This window comes from Physella acuta, unplaced genomic scaffold, assembly GCF_028476545.2.
Source record: "Physella acuta isolate Inbredline_101_S28 unplaced genomic scaffold, ASM2847654v3 ptg000647l, whole genome shotgun sequence".
NCBI lineage: Eukaryota > Metazoa > Mollusca > Gastropoda > Physidae > Physella > Physella acuta.
This window is the reverse complement of record NW_026732166.1, coordinates 582,770-597,316: the sequence shown is the minus strand read 5'-3', so window position 1 is coordinate 597,316 and position 14,547 is coordinate 582,770. Positions and strand designations below refer to the sequence as shown.

General features: G+C 33.0%; 2 protein-coding genes across 2 annotated transcripts in view; both read left to right on the top strand.

The window, feature by feature from the left end:
* The window catches only part of LOC131948455 (mucin-2), a 44,052-nt gene extending 37,982 nt beyond the window's left edge, over positions 1-6,070 (top strand). Inside the window, exons 29-40 of the mRNA XM_059310064.1 lie at positions 168-299; positions 957-1,067; positions 1,441-1,584; positions 1,995-2,120; positions 2,546-2,668; positions 2,937-3,059; positions 3,149-3,229; positions 3,831-3,956; positions 4,459-4,584; positions 5,166-5,278; positions 5,611-5,672; positions 6,040-6,070. Coding sequence (XP_059166047.1) covers positions 168-299; positions 957-1,067; positions 1,441-1,584; positions 1,995-2,120; positions 2,546-2,668; positions 2,937-3,059; positions 3,149-3,229; positions 3,831-3,956; positions 4,459-4,584; positions 5,166-5,278; positions 5,611-5,672; positions 6,040-6,070 — 1,298 coding nt within the window. The remainder of the gene's footprint in view (positions 1-167; positions 300-956; positions 1,068-1,440; positions 1,585-1,994; positions 2,121-2,545; positions 2,669-2,936; positions 3,060-3,148; positions 3,230-3,830; positions 3,957-4,458; positions 4,585-5,165; positions 5,279-5,610; positions 5,673-6,039) is intronic.
* Positions 6,071-9,363: 3,293 nt separating this feature from the next.
* LOC131948454 (uncharacterized) lies at positions 9,364-13,146 on the top strand. Its single transcript, XM_059310063.1, has 6 exons — positions 9,364-9,369; positions 9,687-9,883; positions 10,541-10,674; positions 11,154-11,218; positions 11,390-11,422; positions 11,662-13,146. Exons 1-6 carry the CDS (start codon positions 9,364-9,366, stop codon positions 11,680-11,682), a joined length of 456 nt encoding a protein of 151 aa, XP_059166046.1. The 3' UTR covers positions 11,683-13,146.
* The last annotated feature ends 1,401 nt before the right edge of the window (positions 13,147-14,547 follow it).

Below are 14,547 nucleotides of genomic sequence, written 5' to 3'. Positions count from 1 at the left end.
CAGAAACTTTATTTTGAATGAGGGTTAGTTTTTGAGGTTAGAATTTATTTTTTATGTTGGACAGTGGTAGAATCACATGAAATCTTTATCAGTTAACTGAAGGTTAAGGAGTTTTGTTTTTCTTTAAAAATAGATGTAGATTGAAACAGTGAGTTCTTATTTGACAGATATTGATGAATGTGCTTCACCTACCACCAACAAATGCAGCAGTAACGCCAACTGCAGTAACACCAACTCTAGCTACATCTGCACCTGCAAGGATGGAAGCAAGCTGGAAAATGATGGCCGCACCTGTTCAGGTCAGTGGTCAACTTGCCCTCATCCTCTCTCTGGTTCATCTCACCTGAATTTCAAAGTTTTTTTTCCAAAAGTTTTATTTTATTTATCCATTATCAGTTTATATGGGACGGAGTGGTCTAGTGGTAGAGAGCTGGACTGCTAATCCGTAAGTCTCGAGTACGAATCCGGGTTCAAGTCAGTAGGCCGTCCCTGAGTCCACCCAACTCTGATGGGTACCTAACTCACGTTAGGGAAAGTAAAGGCGGCTGGGCATAGTGCTGACCACACTATCTCTTAATATGCCGAGGTCACAGAAAAATGACGATTTGTTAAAATTCATTTAATGCAAAACAAAAAGTAATGTCATTCCTCCATAATAATAATATGGCTATTTGTAATAAATATTGGTCATGAAAAAGGGAACTTATTAAAAATTTGCTTCTATTAAAAGCAAAACATAAAATAAAAGTACAATTTTTAAAACATTTTTGAATCGACTTTATATTTTTCCAAATATTTTTTAAAGATGTTTCATAGTTTTTGATCTTTGTGTCATTTTAAAAAAAAAATTAACATAATTAAAAAAAAACTTTGGCACATATAAACTTTTAAGAATTGGTTTTAAATTGTTTTAATATCATATTTTAAAAAAACATGGTGCACTGTTTTACCAACAGCCTGTACCAGTGGAACGTGGGGTGTGAACTGCTCCAAGTATTGCGCCTGCTCCACTGGTGCCTCACGATGTGATGCTGTTACTGGTTGTGTGTGCTCCCCAGGGTACAGTGGTATGTTGATGTCTTTCTTATGTCTTTTGTTGATGGGCGACCAGTTTGTTAAATGTACTGGAACAGTTATGAGTTTTGAGAGTATTAAAATTGTATACATTTATGTTTATATGTGTTTACACTTCATTCAGAAAAAAAAAATATGCTGTTTCAATTATTTAAAAACATAAAAAAACTGAGGTTATAACTCTGATATTTAACCGATTTTATATTTTAATTAAAATGTGTTTATTAATGTGAGAAAAAATAAATATAGTTATAGCTTTAATTAAAAATTTGCTTGAAATTGAATTTAATTATAAATGAAAGTAAAAACACAAAACAAAGGAATGTAAATGTAGTTAACAACTATTTTATTATCTCCCTTGGTTAGGTACTTTCTGTGATAAGAACATCAACCAGTGTGAGACAAGGGACATAACCTGTAACAACAGCACTGAGGACTGTATTGACAGACCAGGGGTGGACTTTTGCAGGTGTAAGGCTGGATACAGAAATGGAACTTCAGGATGTGAAGGTTTGGCACTTTTCTACAATTTTTACAACACTCTGCCATTGCTAGACAGCATATAAGATTCTTAGCATAAATAATAGTATCTGATAATGTAGGTTGCTAGCTTAACCATTTATCTTTCTCAGGCAAGCTTTGAGCTTTTTTTTTATAGCCATGGGCAGTTAAATTATGACAAATAAATCTATATGTACAATTTCTTGTCAGACTTTATAAACATAAACCAATATTTATTTGGCTATTTATTTATCACCTAATGTTAATAGTAATGCTGGAGAAATGTGAACCATTTATAACAGACAACTCTGGGTTACTTCTTTCAAATCTACTGTGCCTCACCTCATCTGTAATCAGAGTTACTGTTCCTTGGTGTGTCTGTAATTTACATGTTTTTAAATGTATACCTTTGTTTGCAGATATCAATGAGTGTTTGGACAATAAATTAAACACTTGTTCCCAAAACTGCACCAACCAGAATGGAGGCTACACTTGCTCATGTTTCCCTGGCTACCAGTCTAACTCCACATCAGGTGTCTGTATTGGTAAGTTTATGATTGTTTCATGGGCATTCACGACACTTTCAACAACAGTTTTTTCTTTATTTACTCTTATTGTTTTTGATACAGGAGTAGTTTTTTTTTTTTATTTACTTATTTACAATAATAATATCTGTGTCCCAGAAAACAATATTGTAATCAGAATCAATTACCGAATTTGATGTTGATCAAATGTGCTTCACCTAACTCTTTATACTATTTACGATGGAACTTTATTTCTTAATAATCTTTAAAAATTTGTTTACCTGATAGAGATTCTTCACTGAATTATACATTTTCATTTACACATTACACATTTTATTTTAGACTGCTTTTGTTAGCTATTTGGTTTAGTAATTACTATTAGACAGATGTAAAAATTAACACTTATAAAAAATAACTAAAATGGCTTTTGTGTACAACCCCAACAGATATAAATGAATGTGAGATGAACATGAGCAAATGTACACACTTCTGCAACAACACAAATGGCAACTTTATCTGTACGTGTAGGCCAGGCTACAAACTGATGCCTGATGGGTTCACTTGTGAAGGTCAGTTTCATAAGAGAAGGAGATCTATGACATTTTTGTAGATCTATGACATTTTTATGGTGCTACACATTAAAGTATACTTGTTGTTATAGTTGAAATACTTTAAAATTTTTATAATTTATTTTGATTGATTTAATTCTGATAAGAAGTTATACTTCTAGACAACAATATAACTGCTCTGCGTCAATTTTTAAAAACTTGAAGTAACAATATTTTTTGTGTACAAAAGTAGTATGTAATTACAAGTAAAATAATTTCTGTTATACAGATATAGATGAATGTTCTGTACAAAATGGCAACTGTGTACAGAACTGTACAAACACACCAGGCAGTTTCAGCTGTTCCTGTTTCAGTGGATACCTGTACAACAGCTCATCCAATACCTGCGCAGGTAAAATATAAATAGAAATCTTTGTCATTAAGGTTCTATACATTCTTCCATGTAACAGTTGTTAAGTAGAAGTATTTATTTTTCTCCAGACATTGATGAATGTGCTAACTCAACTCTGAACAACTGCCTACAACTACAAAACTGTACAAATACACCAGGCAGCTTCAATTGTACATGTGTTAATGGATATTTTTACAACTCTACACTAAAGATATGTCAAGGTAAATTATTATTTTTGTGGAAAATTTGAACAACTGCTTTAGAGAGTAGAAATATTTTTAATTTCAATTTGTTTAGTTTATTTTATTCTATGTGTAAGAAAATTAAGGTTGAACTTTTCAAAAGCATTTTTAACAATAACTCGTAGCTGTGTGTTTATCTGAATAAAGAATCTATATTTATTTACATTTTTCTCTGAATTATACTAAATATTCTTATGAAAATATTTGAAGCTGATGAATGAAAATCCAACCTAACTATCTTTTAAAAACACTTCCGATATTCAGATATTGATGAATGTGCTAACACAGTATCGAAGCCCTGTGAACAGAAATGTACCAACTTTGATGGAGGCTACAACTGTTCATGTTTTGATGGCTTTTATTTGAATGGGTCTAATAAGTGTCAAGGTAAAGGGATACAAAGTAAATAAACCTTAGAATGTACTTTTGGAGTTTTGTTGCTGCAATATAAATGTATGGAAAAAATATAAATAGTAATTTTTATTAGTTTAAAAAAGTATTTTCTGAAAAATGTTTTTTTTTTGTTCAGATGTAGATGAATGTGCTAACTCAACTCTCAACATCTGCCAACAAAATTGTACCAACATACCAGGCAGCTACAATTGTTCATGTTTTAGTGGATATTTTTACAACACTACACTCAAGACTTGCCAAGGTAACTTTTTGGAATATTACAATAAAATTGTAAAACTTTGTTTAATATTTCTGTCATATCCAAAAATTAAACCAATGCTACAGTTGCTGATTGGCATCATTACTTTTTTAAAAAGAAATTTTGCTTCGTATTTGTTTGAAATGATTAATTCTTTGTATTATTCATTTTGTATAAAAACATAAATACATTTTTTTTCAACGTTAAGACATAAATGAGTGTACTGACCCAACTCTGAACATCTGCCCACAACTTCAATACTGTACCAACATTCCAGGCAGCTTCAATTGTACATGTGTTAGTGGATATATTTACAACACTACACTTATGACTTGCCAAGGTAAACATGTTATGTCATTAAGTTTTGTGATTTCAACGATTGAATCTGGTGTTGTAGTCATGCTTATTGAAATCTTTTATTTTGTTTCATTTTGGTGGACAATGTTTTGTCTTTTTTCATTGCATGCTTTGTTTTCGTTCCTTAAATAATTTCTTTTTCATTTAGATATAGACGAATGCTTGGACAAGACTTTAAATACTTGTGACCAGCAATGTACAAACAACAATGGCAGCTACACCTGCTCATGTAACAATGATTACTTTTGGAACAATGATACCAAAAAATGTCAAGGTGAGGCAAAAATCAGGGAGTCAAAGGAGCAATTAGCCTATGTGTTTGTTGTTTTGTTTGTCTGGTGAAATGTTACTGTATGCACTGAACCATCTTGTCATGTGACTGAGTATCACCTGGACCAAGTCCTCTACACTACATTAGATTCTGTATTAAACTGCAAAAATGTCATCATTTGCAGCATTATATTTTTAGTTAGACTTTTATCAACACCTCCCCATACAACAATTTTTAACTTCAACTAAATGGATAACCTGTGACTTTGACTTGATCCAGTGGTTCTCCACTGCTCCACCCTACCTAACAGTGGCAGTGCTATTAATACAACCTTTAGTACTTACAGCCTCCATGGAATATATTGAAATTTTTTTTCCTTAAATTTCATTGTTTGTTTGTTGAGCATTCTACTGTAAATACTAGCATCTGAATTCCCAAACTTTCCTTAATAACTGGTTTGCTAAAAAAATGAATGTCTAAAAATTGTGTGACTGGTCATATTAACCATGTTTCCACTTTTAAAAGTTACAACAAAAATGTTGTGAGTTTCTTTCTTTAACTCATGATTATTTTATATAATTTAGAAGGGATACCGTTCATGGCACAACTGAACTTCATTGTGGATGTTAGCCATGTAAACTTTACTGATACATCCAGCAGCAGTTACATAATCCTGAAGGATCAGGTGAACAATGAGGTCAGTTGAATGCTAGTTTTATTTTTGTGTAGAATGTGAGAAAGACTGGCTAGTTAACTATCATGTTATTATGTAGTTTAATACTTAGTGGAATGTGGTAGTTAGTGGGACTGTAGTTACTTTTTTGGACCTAACAATTGCAGCAGATGAAGTAATGTTTATATATTTCTGTGACTACTGCATTTTAAGATACAGTGTTTAGATCCTAAAATACATAAGTAAATGCTTGATATTGATGCCATTTGCTGATGAGAATGTTGAATAAAGCCATCTAGTTTACCACAAAGTAATACTTCTAGATTTTTCTTACAATTATTTGTTTAATTTTTCAGCTGAGCCAGAACATGAGGAGTAGTCTACCACTTTTGAAACAACTGACAGTTACAGAAATGAGGTGAGTTTTCTAGGCTGGTAAGTTACAAGTGTTATGTAAGATATCTAGGTTGGTAGGTTACAAGTATTAATGTAATTTTTCTAGGTTTGTAGGTTACAAGTATTAGGTATTTTTTCTAGATTGGTAAGTTGCAAGAGTTATGTAAGATATCTAGGCTGGTAGGTTACAAGCATTATGTAAATTTCTAGGCTGGTAGGTTACACAAGTGTTATGTAAGAGGATGGAGTGCATGGTCAGTGTTTCTTCCAGACTTTTTTCTCTTGGGGGGGGGGGGGGGGGGGGCACTTGATATTTTCGGGGGGGGGGGGGGGGGGGGGCGGACACTGTTAAAAGTGTATATTTTCTATATAAATTCCATTTTGTTCAGAAGAGATGCCTGGGAGAAACTGCATGGTTGAGTGTATTACTGCCTTGCTGCTAATCATTAGTCTTTGGTAGCCTGTCTTGTTTTTTCAACATCTGTAAGACCACCAAGCTCTGCTGTAATAGGTGTTATAATTAATCCACCAAGCTAATTATGGGTTCTTCAGTTCAGGGAAAGCAAACGAAAGTTTTTAAAAATTAGATTGAATACTCAGTGTTTTAGGTATTATTTGAATATTTGTACTAACTATAGTTTTTTGTTACAGTTTTACAATTGGATAGCCTATTATAGCGAACACTGAAGGATTATTATTTTTTGCTATGCATTGACTAGTTTTGTAATATAATAAATATGGAACTTAAATATTTCTCTTTAGTTTAGCATAATTTCTCTGTTTATCTCTTTTATTACTCATAATTCCTCTATGTTTATTTCAACAAGTTTCATTTTTGTATTATAGAAAGGGCAGTCTAATTGTAAACTTCAGTTTGCTGCTTGGGAAAAGTGAAGATAAGAATGTTCAATTGGGTACAGCTTTCAAGGATTTATTCAACAAAGTTTGGCAGTTTGGGAATTCAACTGCAGTTTTATCTGAAATAGAGTATGATTCATTGTCTAGTAAGTCAACAACCATCTTATATAAACATTAACAAATGATCCATAACTATAAATAATAATATACTCTTTTTTTGTTAACACTGTTTTTAAAGGAAGTTTAATGGAAAGAAAAGGAAATTTATAAATAACTAGTACACAATTGATATAACTCACCTTATACTACACTTTACATTTTATTTTATGAGTAAGCTATTAATCTAGATTAGATGGTTTCTCTAACTGTTTATATTGATAAATATTTAACCAAAACTCACAAAAATTGTCAAAGATTCTAGCCAAAATTGGAATTGTTCATGATTGTGTCACCATGTATCACACCCTTACTGAGCTTATCCCTTAGGTGACATCATTTGTATTTGACCATTTATTTCAGTTACTCCCCTTAGCAATTTCATCTATAGAGTCCTTTCATATGACGTCACGTCCGTTCGTGATACCTACATCTCCGCCACGCTGGTGTACACCAGACGTAAACAAAATCAGCTGTTCACCAGCGCTGGACGCGTTCACTGTATGTAAAGAACCGCACCCGCGGAAAAGGAAAAATACGTTAAAAAACTTGAACTCTTAGGAATTGAAGATCCTTATACTGTTATTGACAGTTTTCGTAGATAATATAAATATGTGGCCAACATTTCTAAATAAAAAATACTGTTAGTAATACTGTTTGCGTTTAGAGTTTAAGTAGACGAATCTGATCAAATGCAGTTCTCGATACTTTGCTTCAGGTAAGGACAGTAAAATAATAAACTTCATTTTAATTCTAAAAGATAACTATTAATAAAACAAATATGCTCGACCTTCACAAATACTAATAGTAAAAGACAAAGTCAAAAGTAATAATAAGAATAATAAGGTCTAATAGTAGGCCTAATAATAGTGTTTTGATATCTAGATCTAGAATCTAGCTCTAAACATGGCGTAAACAAAATTCGGACCACAGCTCTAGATTCTGGATTTAGGGTGACTGGCTCCGCTGGGTAGACATAGAATCTAGAATCTACTTATTTACTTAAATTTAATTACAAAATTTAGATCTACATTCGATTCAAAATACACCCATAATAAATCAAAAGTAGTCATAGTAGGCCTAATGTAATTGTCTCTAAAATCTAAAATCTTGCTTTACAATCTAATAATTTTTTTAGCAAACGAAATTTTCTGAAATTGAAATAGATTGTATGACTAGACTTAGATCTAGAATCTGCTACTTAAATTTTAAATTTTTTATACAAGCATATAATTGATATTATTGTAGTAGAAGACTTTAATAAATTACTATGGCCTACCTACTTTGTGTCTTTTTACAGCAATATGTATCTGATACTGGACTGAGTTTAATTAAATTAAAATGCATATCTAGTAATTAGTCTACTAAGTTTATGTAGCCTAGTAGTAGAATCTAGATCATACCAGCCAACAACAAATAACCACATTATTATTATTTGGTTAATGATTAAGCTATTTTTTTTAAAAATCCACTGTTTATAAAAGAAACAAATCAAGCTAGAAACATTATAAGTGAGATGGTTTAGAATAATAACAATGGACCCAGTCTACAATTGATACAATTGCAGGTCTACATAGGGCCTACAGTCTAGTAGTTTACAGTAGGCACCTAGTGTGTAGCTAGTATACTAGTGTGTAGCTGTCCAGAGTTAAGATTCTTAATACTTTCCCCTGATAAGCCATGTGTGCTATAAATGACATAACATGACATCGAGGTGAGAAATGTTGAGGGGAGAGCAGTGGGACTTTCCCCTTTGTTCTCCCTGCTGGGCCCTGAGGGTATCACGGAGGTGAGAAATTTTCAGGGGAGGGCAGTGCTACTGACTCCTCTTTGGTTTTATTGAGGGTTGAACATCAGTATTAATGTGTCTGATCACTTCCCTGCTGGATTATAAGGGTCTTAAATTGTATAACATGCTACCCAGATTGCCTGAGATCTAAGAACAGCAGTGGTTATTACCCATGAATTATATTAGCCGTTGTAGTGTGGGTTTTGTAGGAGTTAAATGGTCTCACGTTTGCTACAGTAGTGTGGTTGTACTAGATCTGTTGCTACTAAATCTTGTACTTAACAGAGAATCTATAATCTACATTAACCAGATTTAGATAACCTATAATACACCTACTTGAACTCGAAACGCAAACAGTATTACTAACAGAATATTTATTTAGAAATTTCGGCCTCATATTTATATTATCCACGAAACTGTCAAACAGTATAAGGATCTTCAATTCCTAAGATTTCAAGTTTTTTAACGTATTTTTCCTTTTCCGCGGGTGCCGTTCTTTACACACAGTGAACTCGTCCAGCGCTGGTGAACACGTCCAGCGCTGGTGAACAGCTGATTGTGTTTACGTCCGATGTACACCACTGTGGCGGCGGACGCAGGTATCACGTGATTTAGGTCACGTGTTTGCAAGGACTCTATATTCTATATTACTGTTTAAATAACAGTATTTAATCCACTATCAGCCCATTGTTATAATGACAGCATTGTTTAGGTCAAGAATTGCATGAACACATTACTGCAAGATATTTATCATGTATCTTATTTTAAATGTTTAGTAAACAACAGCACATCACTGTGTGAAATCATCAATAAGATAAGCTCTTGTCCTGGCTGTGATGACACCTCAACAAATGTCACATGCAGGTAAGAAATGTTTAGATAACATGCAGGTAAGAAATGTTTAGATAACATGCGGGTAAGAAATGTTTAGTAAACCAAATGGTATTTGCATAATTTATGTAGCCTTAGCATAATTTATTTTAGTATTGTCTGTATTTGTTTTATTGAAATTTATTTGATTTTTGTTTCTTTTTCTTTACAGTACATCATGTAAGTAATCCCACACTTGTAAAAATAGATTGATATTTGATACTCTAATCCTAGCATGTTTCATTTTTCTTTGCAATTTAGGTTAGTAAACCTTATTAAACAATCTTTTTAGTACAAACATTAAGGAGATACCTAGGGGATAGCTCATGTTTTAAAATTATTTATCTTCTATTTTTGTATCAGTTAATCAATAGTTTGACTCTGGGTTTTTTTTTCCTGTCATCAGCTGACAGCAAGGCGCTGACCATAGGTCTAGCTGTGGGCATCCCACTCTTCTGTCTTCTGGTTGCTGTGGTGGTTGTCCTGCTCTGTCTGTGGAAGAGGCGGCAAAATAAATTGGTTGTCACAAGGTCCCTGCAGTCAGATGATGATGAGGATGGGTAAGTGAAACACTGATACTGACAGTACAGAGTGGTCTAGCGGTAGAGAGCTGGACTGCTAACATGTAAGTCTCAAGTTCGAATCCGGGTTCAAGTCAGTAGACCGTCCCTGAGTACACCCAACTCTGATGGGTACCTAACTCACGTTAGGGAAAGTAAAGGCGGCTGGGCATAGTGCTGACCACACTATCTCTTATGCCAAGGTCACAGAAACAAGTGAACTCTACTTCACTTGCCCTATAGACCGTCAGGTTTGAAAGGGAAACTTTACTTTTAAAGATTAAGTACTTATGCCAGTCAGATGATGAGGATGGGTAAGTAAAACACTGATACTGACAGGTTTTAAAGTGATGGTAAAGATTAAGTACTTATGCCCTTCATATGCTGAGGTCTCAGAAACAGGTGAACTCTACTTCATCTGTCCCATAGTTCAACATGTTCAAAATGGAACTTTATTTAATTACTAAGAGTAAAGTCTAGTTTTAGAGGTGAATAATTTCCAGAAGTAAAATTTAATTTCTTAAGGTGTGTTGTATCATTAATCTAAATATATAAGAAAGTGTGTACTCAAAAATGACTTGTTGCAATTTACTAGGTCATCTTTAAAAAAAAACCACTTCATATTGTGTTAACTACTTTGTGTGTTTTTATCTTCAGTCACTTTAGATCAGTTTTCGCCCAAGGATTTGCTAAGCGTGGGATTTTTGACGGGAAAGACAGACCAGGGTTTTATGATGGCTTTTCTGATGTAGCTTCAAGAGCTTCTGCAAGCACAGAAACTGGAGCTAAAGGTAAATTTATTTCTAAACTCACTGGAGGGTTCAGGGTTAACCAAGACAATTGAAATGTACTAGCCTGTGTGGATCATAACACTGAGGCTCAGCCACATTGGTGGTAATGTTTTAGTGATGTAGAACACAACATGGAGAGCACAATTGTTGGCCTGTTTTATGAAATCGTTGGTATATCTGTTATGTCATGAATTCTGTTCTTGAGATAAATCTGAGATAGTTTATTAAAAGCTTCTGCTTTATGCAGGATAAAATTATCATTAAATTTGCCGTGTGGTTTTCATTGGTAAATGCCATGTTGTTATCATGTGTTACTTAACATATTCTAGAGCAATTCTTTTTTTTTAATTAAGCATTTTTCAGAAATGTAGTGACAGAAATAAGTTGGGTACTATAGTTTAGAATTGGTCTCATATAGTTTAGATAAGGTCTATCTAAAAGGAAAGATTTTGTAACTGTTATTATTCTGACATGTTCAGCAGAGAAAGCCAAGGGCAGCTTTTCGTGGGACTTCATATACAAAATTCTGGATACAAATAAAGAGGTAATTTTGTTTTGTTATTTTTTGTCACAATATTATTTTACAAGAAAAAAAATTGGAAATTCCAATATGCGGAAGTTCAAATGTTATCTTATTTTTGACTGCCATTTTTCAAAAAGTAAAAGATCTTATAACTCAACAAATGAAATAATAATCAAAATTTTTATTTTTCAGGATTTCCAGTTACCAAGACCCAAGTTAAGTCCAGTAAGTTATTAAAATATTAAAACATTTTTAGTTGAATTTAAATTGTATTATTGTGAGGCTATGCAATAGATTTTTACTATAGCTAAAGATTTTACTGTATCATACATTTATTTCCAAGCAACATTTCACTTAAAATTTTGTGAAATATATTTTTTTTATATACTCGCACCTTCCTACTCACATGTTGTCGTCAAAATATTTTTTGTTACAATCAAAACAAAACATTTTTCTACCTCCAGGGATATACGTCCAAAATATAGTCCACCAACCTCCACCCACTTCCAGCTTTACCAGATGTTTATTTACTACTCTTGCCAACCTCTAGACAACCAGTCTTTAGATTCTCAACCACAAACCAACCAGTTTCTACGGATTCACCAAGGCAGTTTAATTGTTGTAGATTTTAACCAGAGAAATTATTTCTTAAACCTAGTGGTTGGATCACACTGTTGTAAATTATAAAGTACTTACGTTATTAATTAATTTCTAAAATCATTAACCTATGAAATCAATTTTAGTTTAATTTTTTTTTATATATACCAGCTTTTTATTTTATTTGTGTCTTAGGTTATTTACTAACAAATGAAAACTATTTTAATGGGTGAATGAATGTTTAAAATGGTGCCAATCTATTTATTTATTGTGGCTCAGAGAAATTATTTCTTACTGTGAAAATTATTAAGTAAGGAAGAGGTTCTCTAAAAAGGAAGGGTTCCAATAATTGCATTTAATAGAAAGAGTTTAAAACTGGTGATAAATTTGAAGTAGATTTTATTTTGTGTCGAACAATGCATCAAAGGGTTTTAATTTTTTAATGAGCGCACAAAAAAAACAATCAAAGCTAATTACAGATTTAATTAATGTATTGTTATATGTGGGTTAACTTTTTGATAAACTTTTAAAATAAAACCAGCTCACTGTGGTGCTGATATCTTGTTTGATAGCTTAAAAGTTCCAACCCTAAACAGTTGAAGTGTTTTTGTTGCTCAATGACTCTTGAACATTCCATGGCAATTTGTTTTATTTACTTGATCTCAGAATCGCCACTAGATTAATAGCTTAAGATTAATCATAGATTCACTCCTGTGAAAATCCTGTCACTTTTTGGAAGCATAGCCATAATCAATGATGTAGCCATACACAACTGATTTTAAAATATTCTCCTATGGTAATAGACTAAAGTGTATGACTACAACCCTGATGGTTAGAATATAAGATGGTTATATCACAGCTAAATTTTTTAAGACTCCCTGAAATGTTTACACATACATTCTGTTAAAATTTAACCTTTAAACTATTCCACATATGAACTATTTTTACAACAATTTCAGCTAAAAGACAACTCACTGTGTTTTATTTATTGTTTACCTCTCCTGTTTGTTTTATTTAATGCTTACCTCCCCTGTCTTTCTTACAATGTGCCTTTACATAATATATAAACCATGCTGGCCATGGAACAGGAATTTCTTGTAAATTTAATCAGGTGATGGTTTATGTGATGTATGATATTTAAACATTTGTACTTGGATTACTTTTTAAAATGTTTCTTCTTTATTAAAAGTTTTTTTTTGTTCAAATATTTGTGATATACTAATGCCTTATAATTTTTATGTCAATATTATGTTTATATATTCTTGATTGTCACTATAATAAAATGTATAGCTTTTTACCATATGTTGTGAAATGTTTGCAATTATATACATAACTTATATTCAATACATTGTTCATGCATTTGTTATTTTTATTTTTTAAAAATTCTTTTATATCAATAAATAATTTATAATAAAATATATATATTTTTTGTGCATTTATTTTTTAGCATTTTATTTTTTATAAAATGGAACGATGAAACACTCTTGATATCCCATGGTTCCAAGTTTTAGAGCTGGTGCCACCTCTTGATGAAACACTCTTGATATCCCTTGGTTTCAAGTTTTAGGGATGGTACCACCTCTGGATGAAACTCTTGATATCCCATGGTTCCAAGTTTTAGGGATGGTACCACCTCTTGATGAAACTCTTGATATCCCATGGTTCCAAGTTTTAGAGCTGGTGCCACCAGTTCTTGAACCTGGATCTGATGAGTTGATGGCTCGCAGGTGGGTGTTGGTTTCTAGAGGTGGTTAGTGACAGCCTGAGACTGCTCAAACAGCAAGTTAATAGGTGGTATTTTCTTGTGGTGGTACCAAATCTCATGAAACACTACATAAGGTGGTATTTTGTTGTGGTGGTACCTAGTCTCATGATACACTACATAAGGTGGTATTTCTGTGTAAATGTCACGTGTTATTTCAGTGATCTTGCCACAGGTGCTATTTCAGTGCACTAAACACAGGTGTTATGTCAGTGCACTAGCTAAAGGTGTTATTTCAGTGCATTAGACACTGGTGTTATTTCAATGTACTAGTCATCCAAAATCTCTCCTAACATCCCACAGTAAGAAAGTACTTTATACCTATGTCCCATATACAACATATAGTAAAAATGTCCCACATACAACATATAGTAAAAATGTCCCATATACAACATATAGTAAAAATGTCCCATATACAACATATATTAAAAATGTCCCATATACAACATATATTAAAAATGTCCCATATACAACATATAGTAAAAATGTCTTATATACAACATGTAGTAAAAATGTCTCATATACAACATATAGTAAAAAGCCTCATATACAACATATAGTAAATATGTCCCATATACAACATATATTAAAAATGTCCCATATACAACATATATTAAAATGTCCCACATACAACATATTGTAAAAATGTCCCATATACAACATATGGTAAACATGAAGCCATCAATCCCCCTCGCCCCAGTGAGTTGTCAGCAGTCACTAACACAAGGGAAGCAAGCCGTCCTACAGTCACTAACACAAGGGAAGCAACCTGTCTGTGTTACACCCCCTGGTAAGAAAGCTAATACGAAATAGGTAAGCTGAGACGTTAGGCACTAGCTGATAGCTCTACAGAGTGTGGATTACAGTCTGCTGTCGTCAGGTGGTTGGTGGAGGGGGTGGAGAGAACGTAGGGGGGGGGGGAGGTGGGGGAGGGGGTAAAGACGTACATGTAACTCTAGCTTTCAATGGTTCCCATACGATGGCTCAGTGG

Bases quoted from the DNA above. Each gene is read 5' to 3' on its own strand.
- LOC131948454 (XM_059310063.1), top strand. The intron at 10,675-11,153 runs GTAAATTTATTT...TGACATGTTCAG, and splicing joins CACAGAAACTGGAGCTAAAG to CAGAGAAAGCCAAGGGCAGC. The intron at 11,423-11,661 runs GTAAGTTATTAA...TTCTACCTCCAG, and splicing joins CAAGACCCAAGTTAAGTCCA to GGATATACGTCCAAAATATA.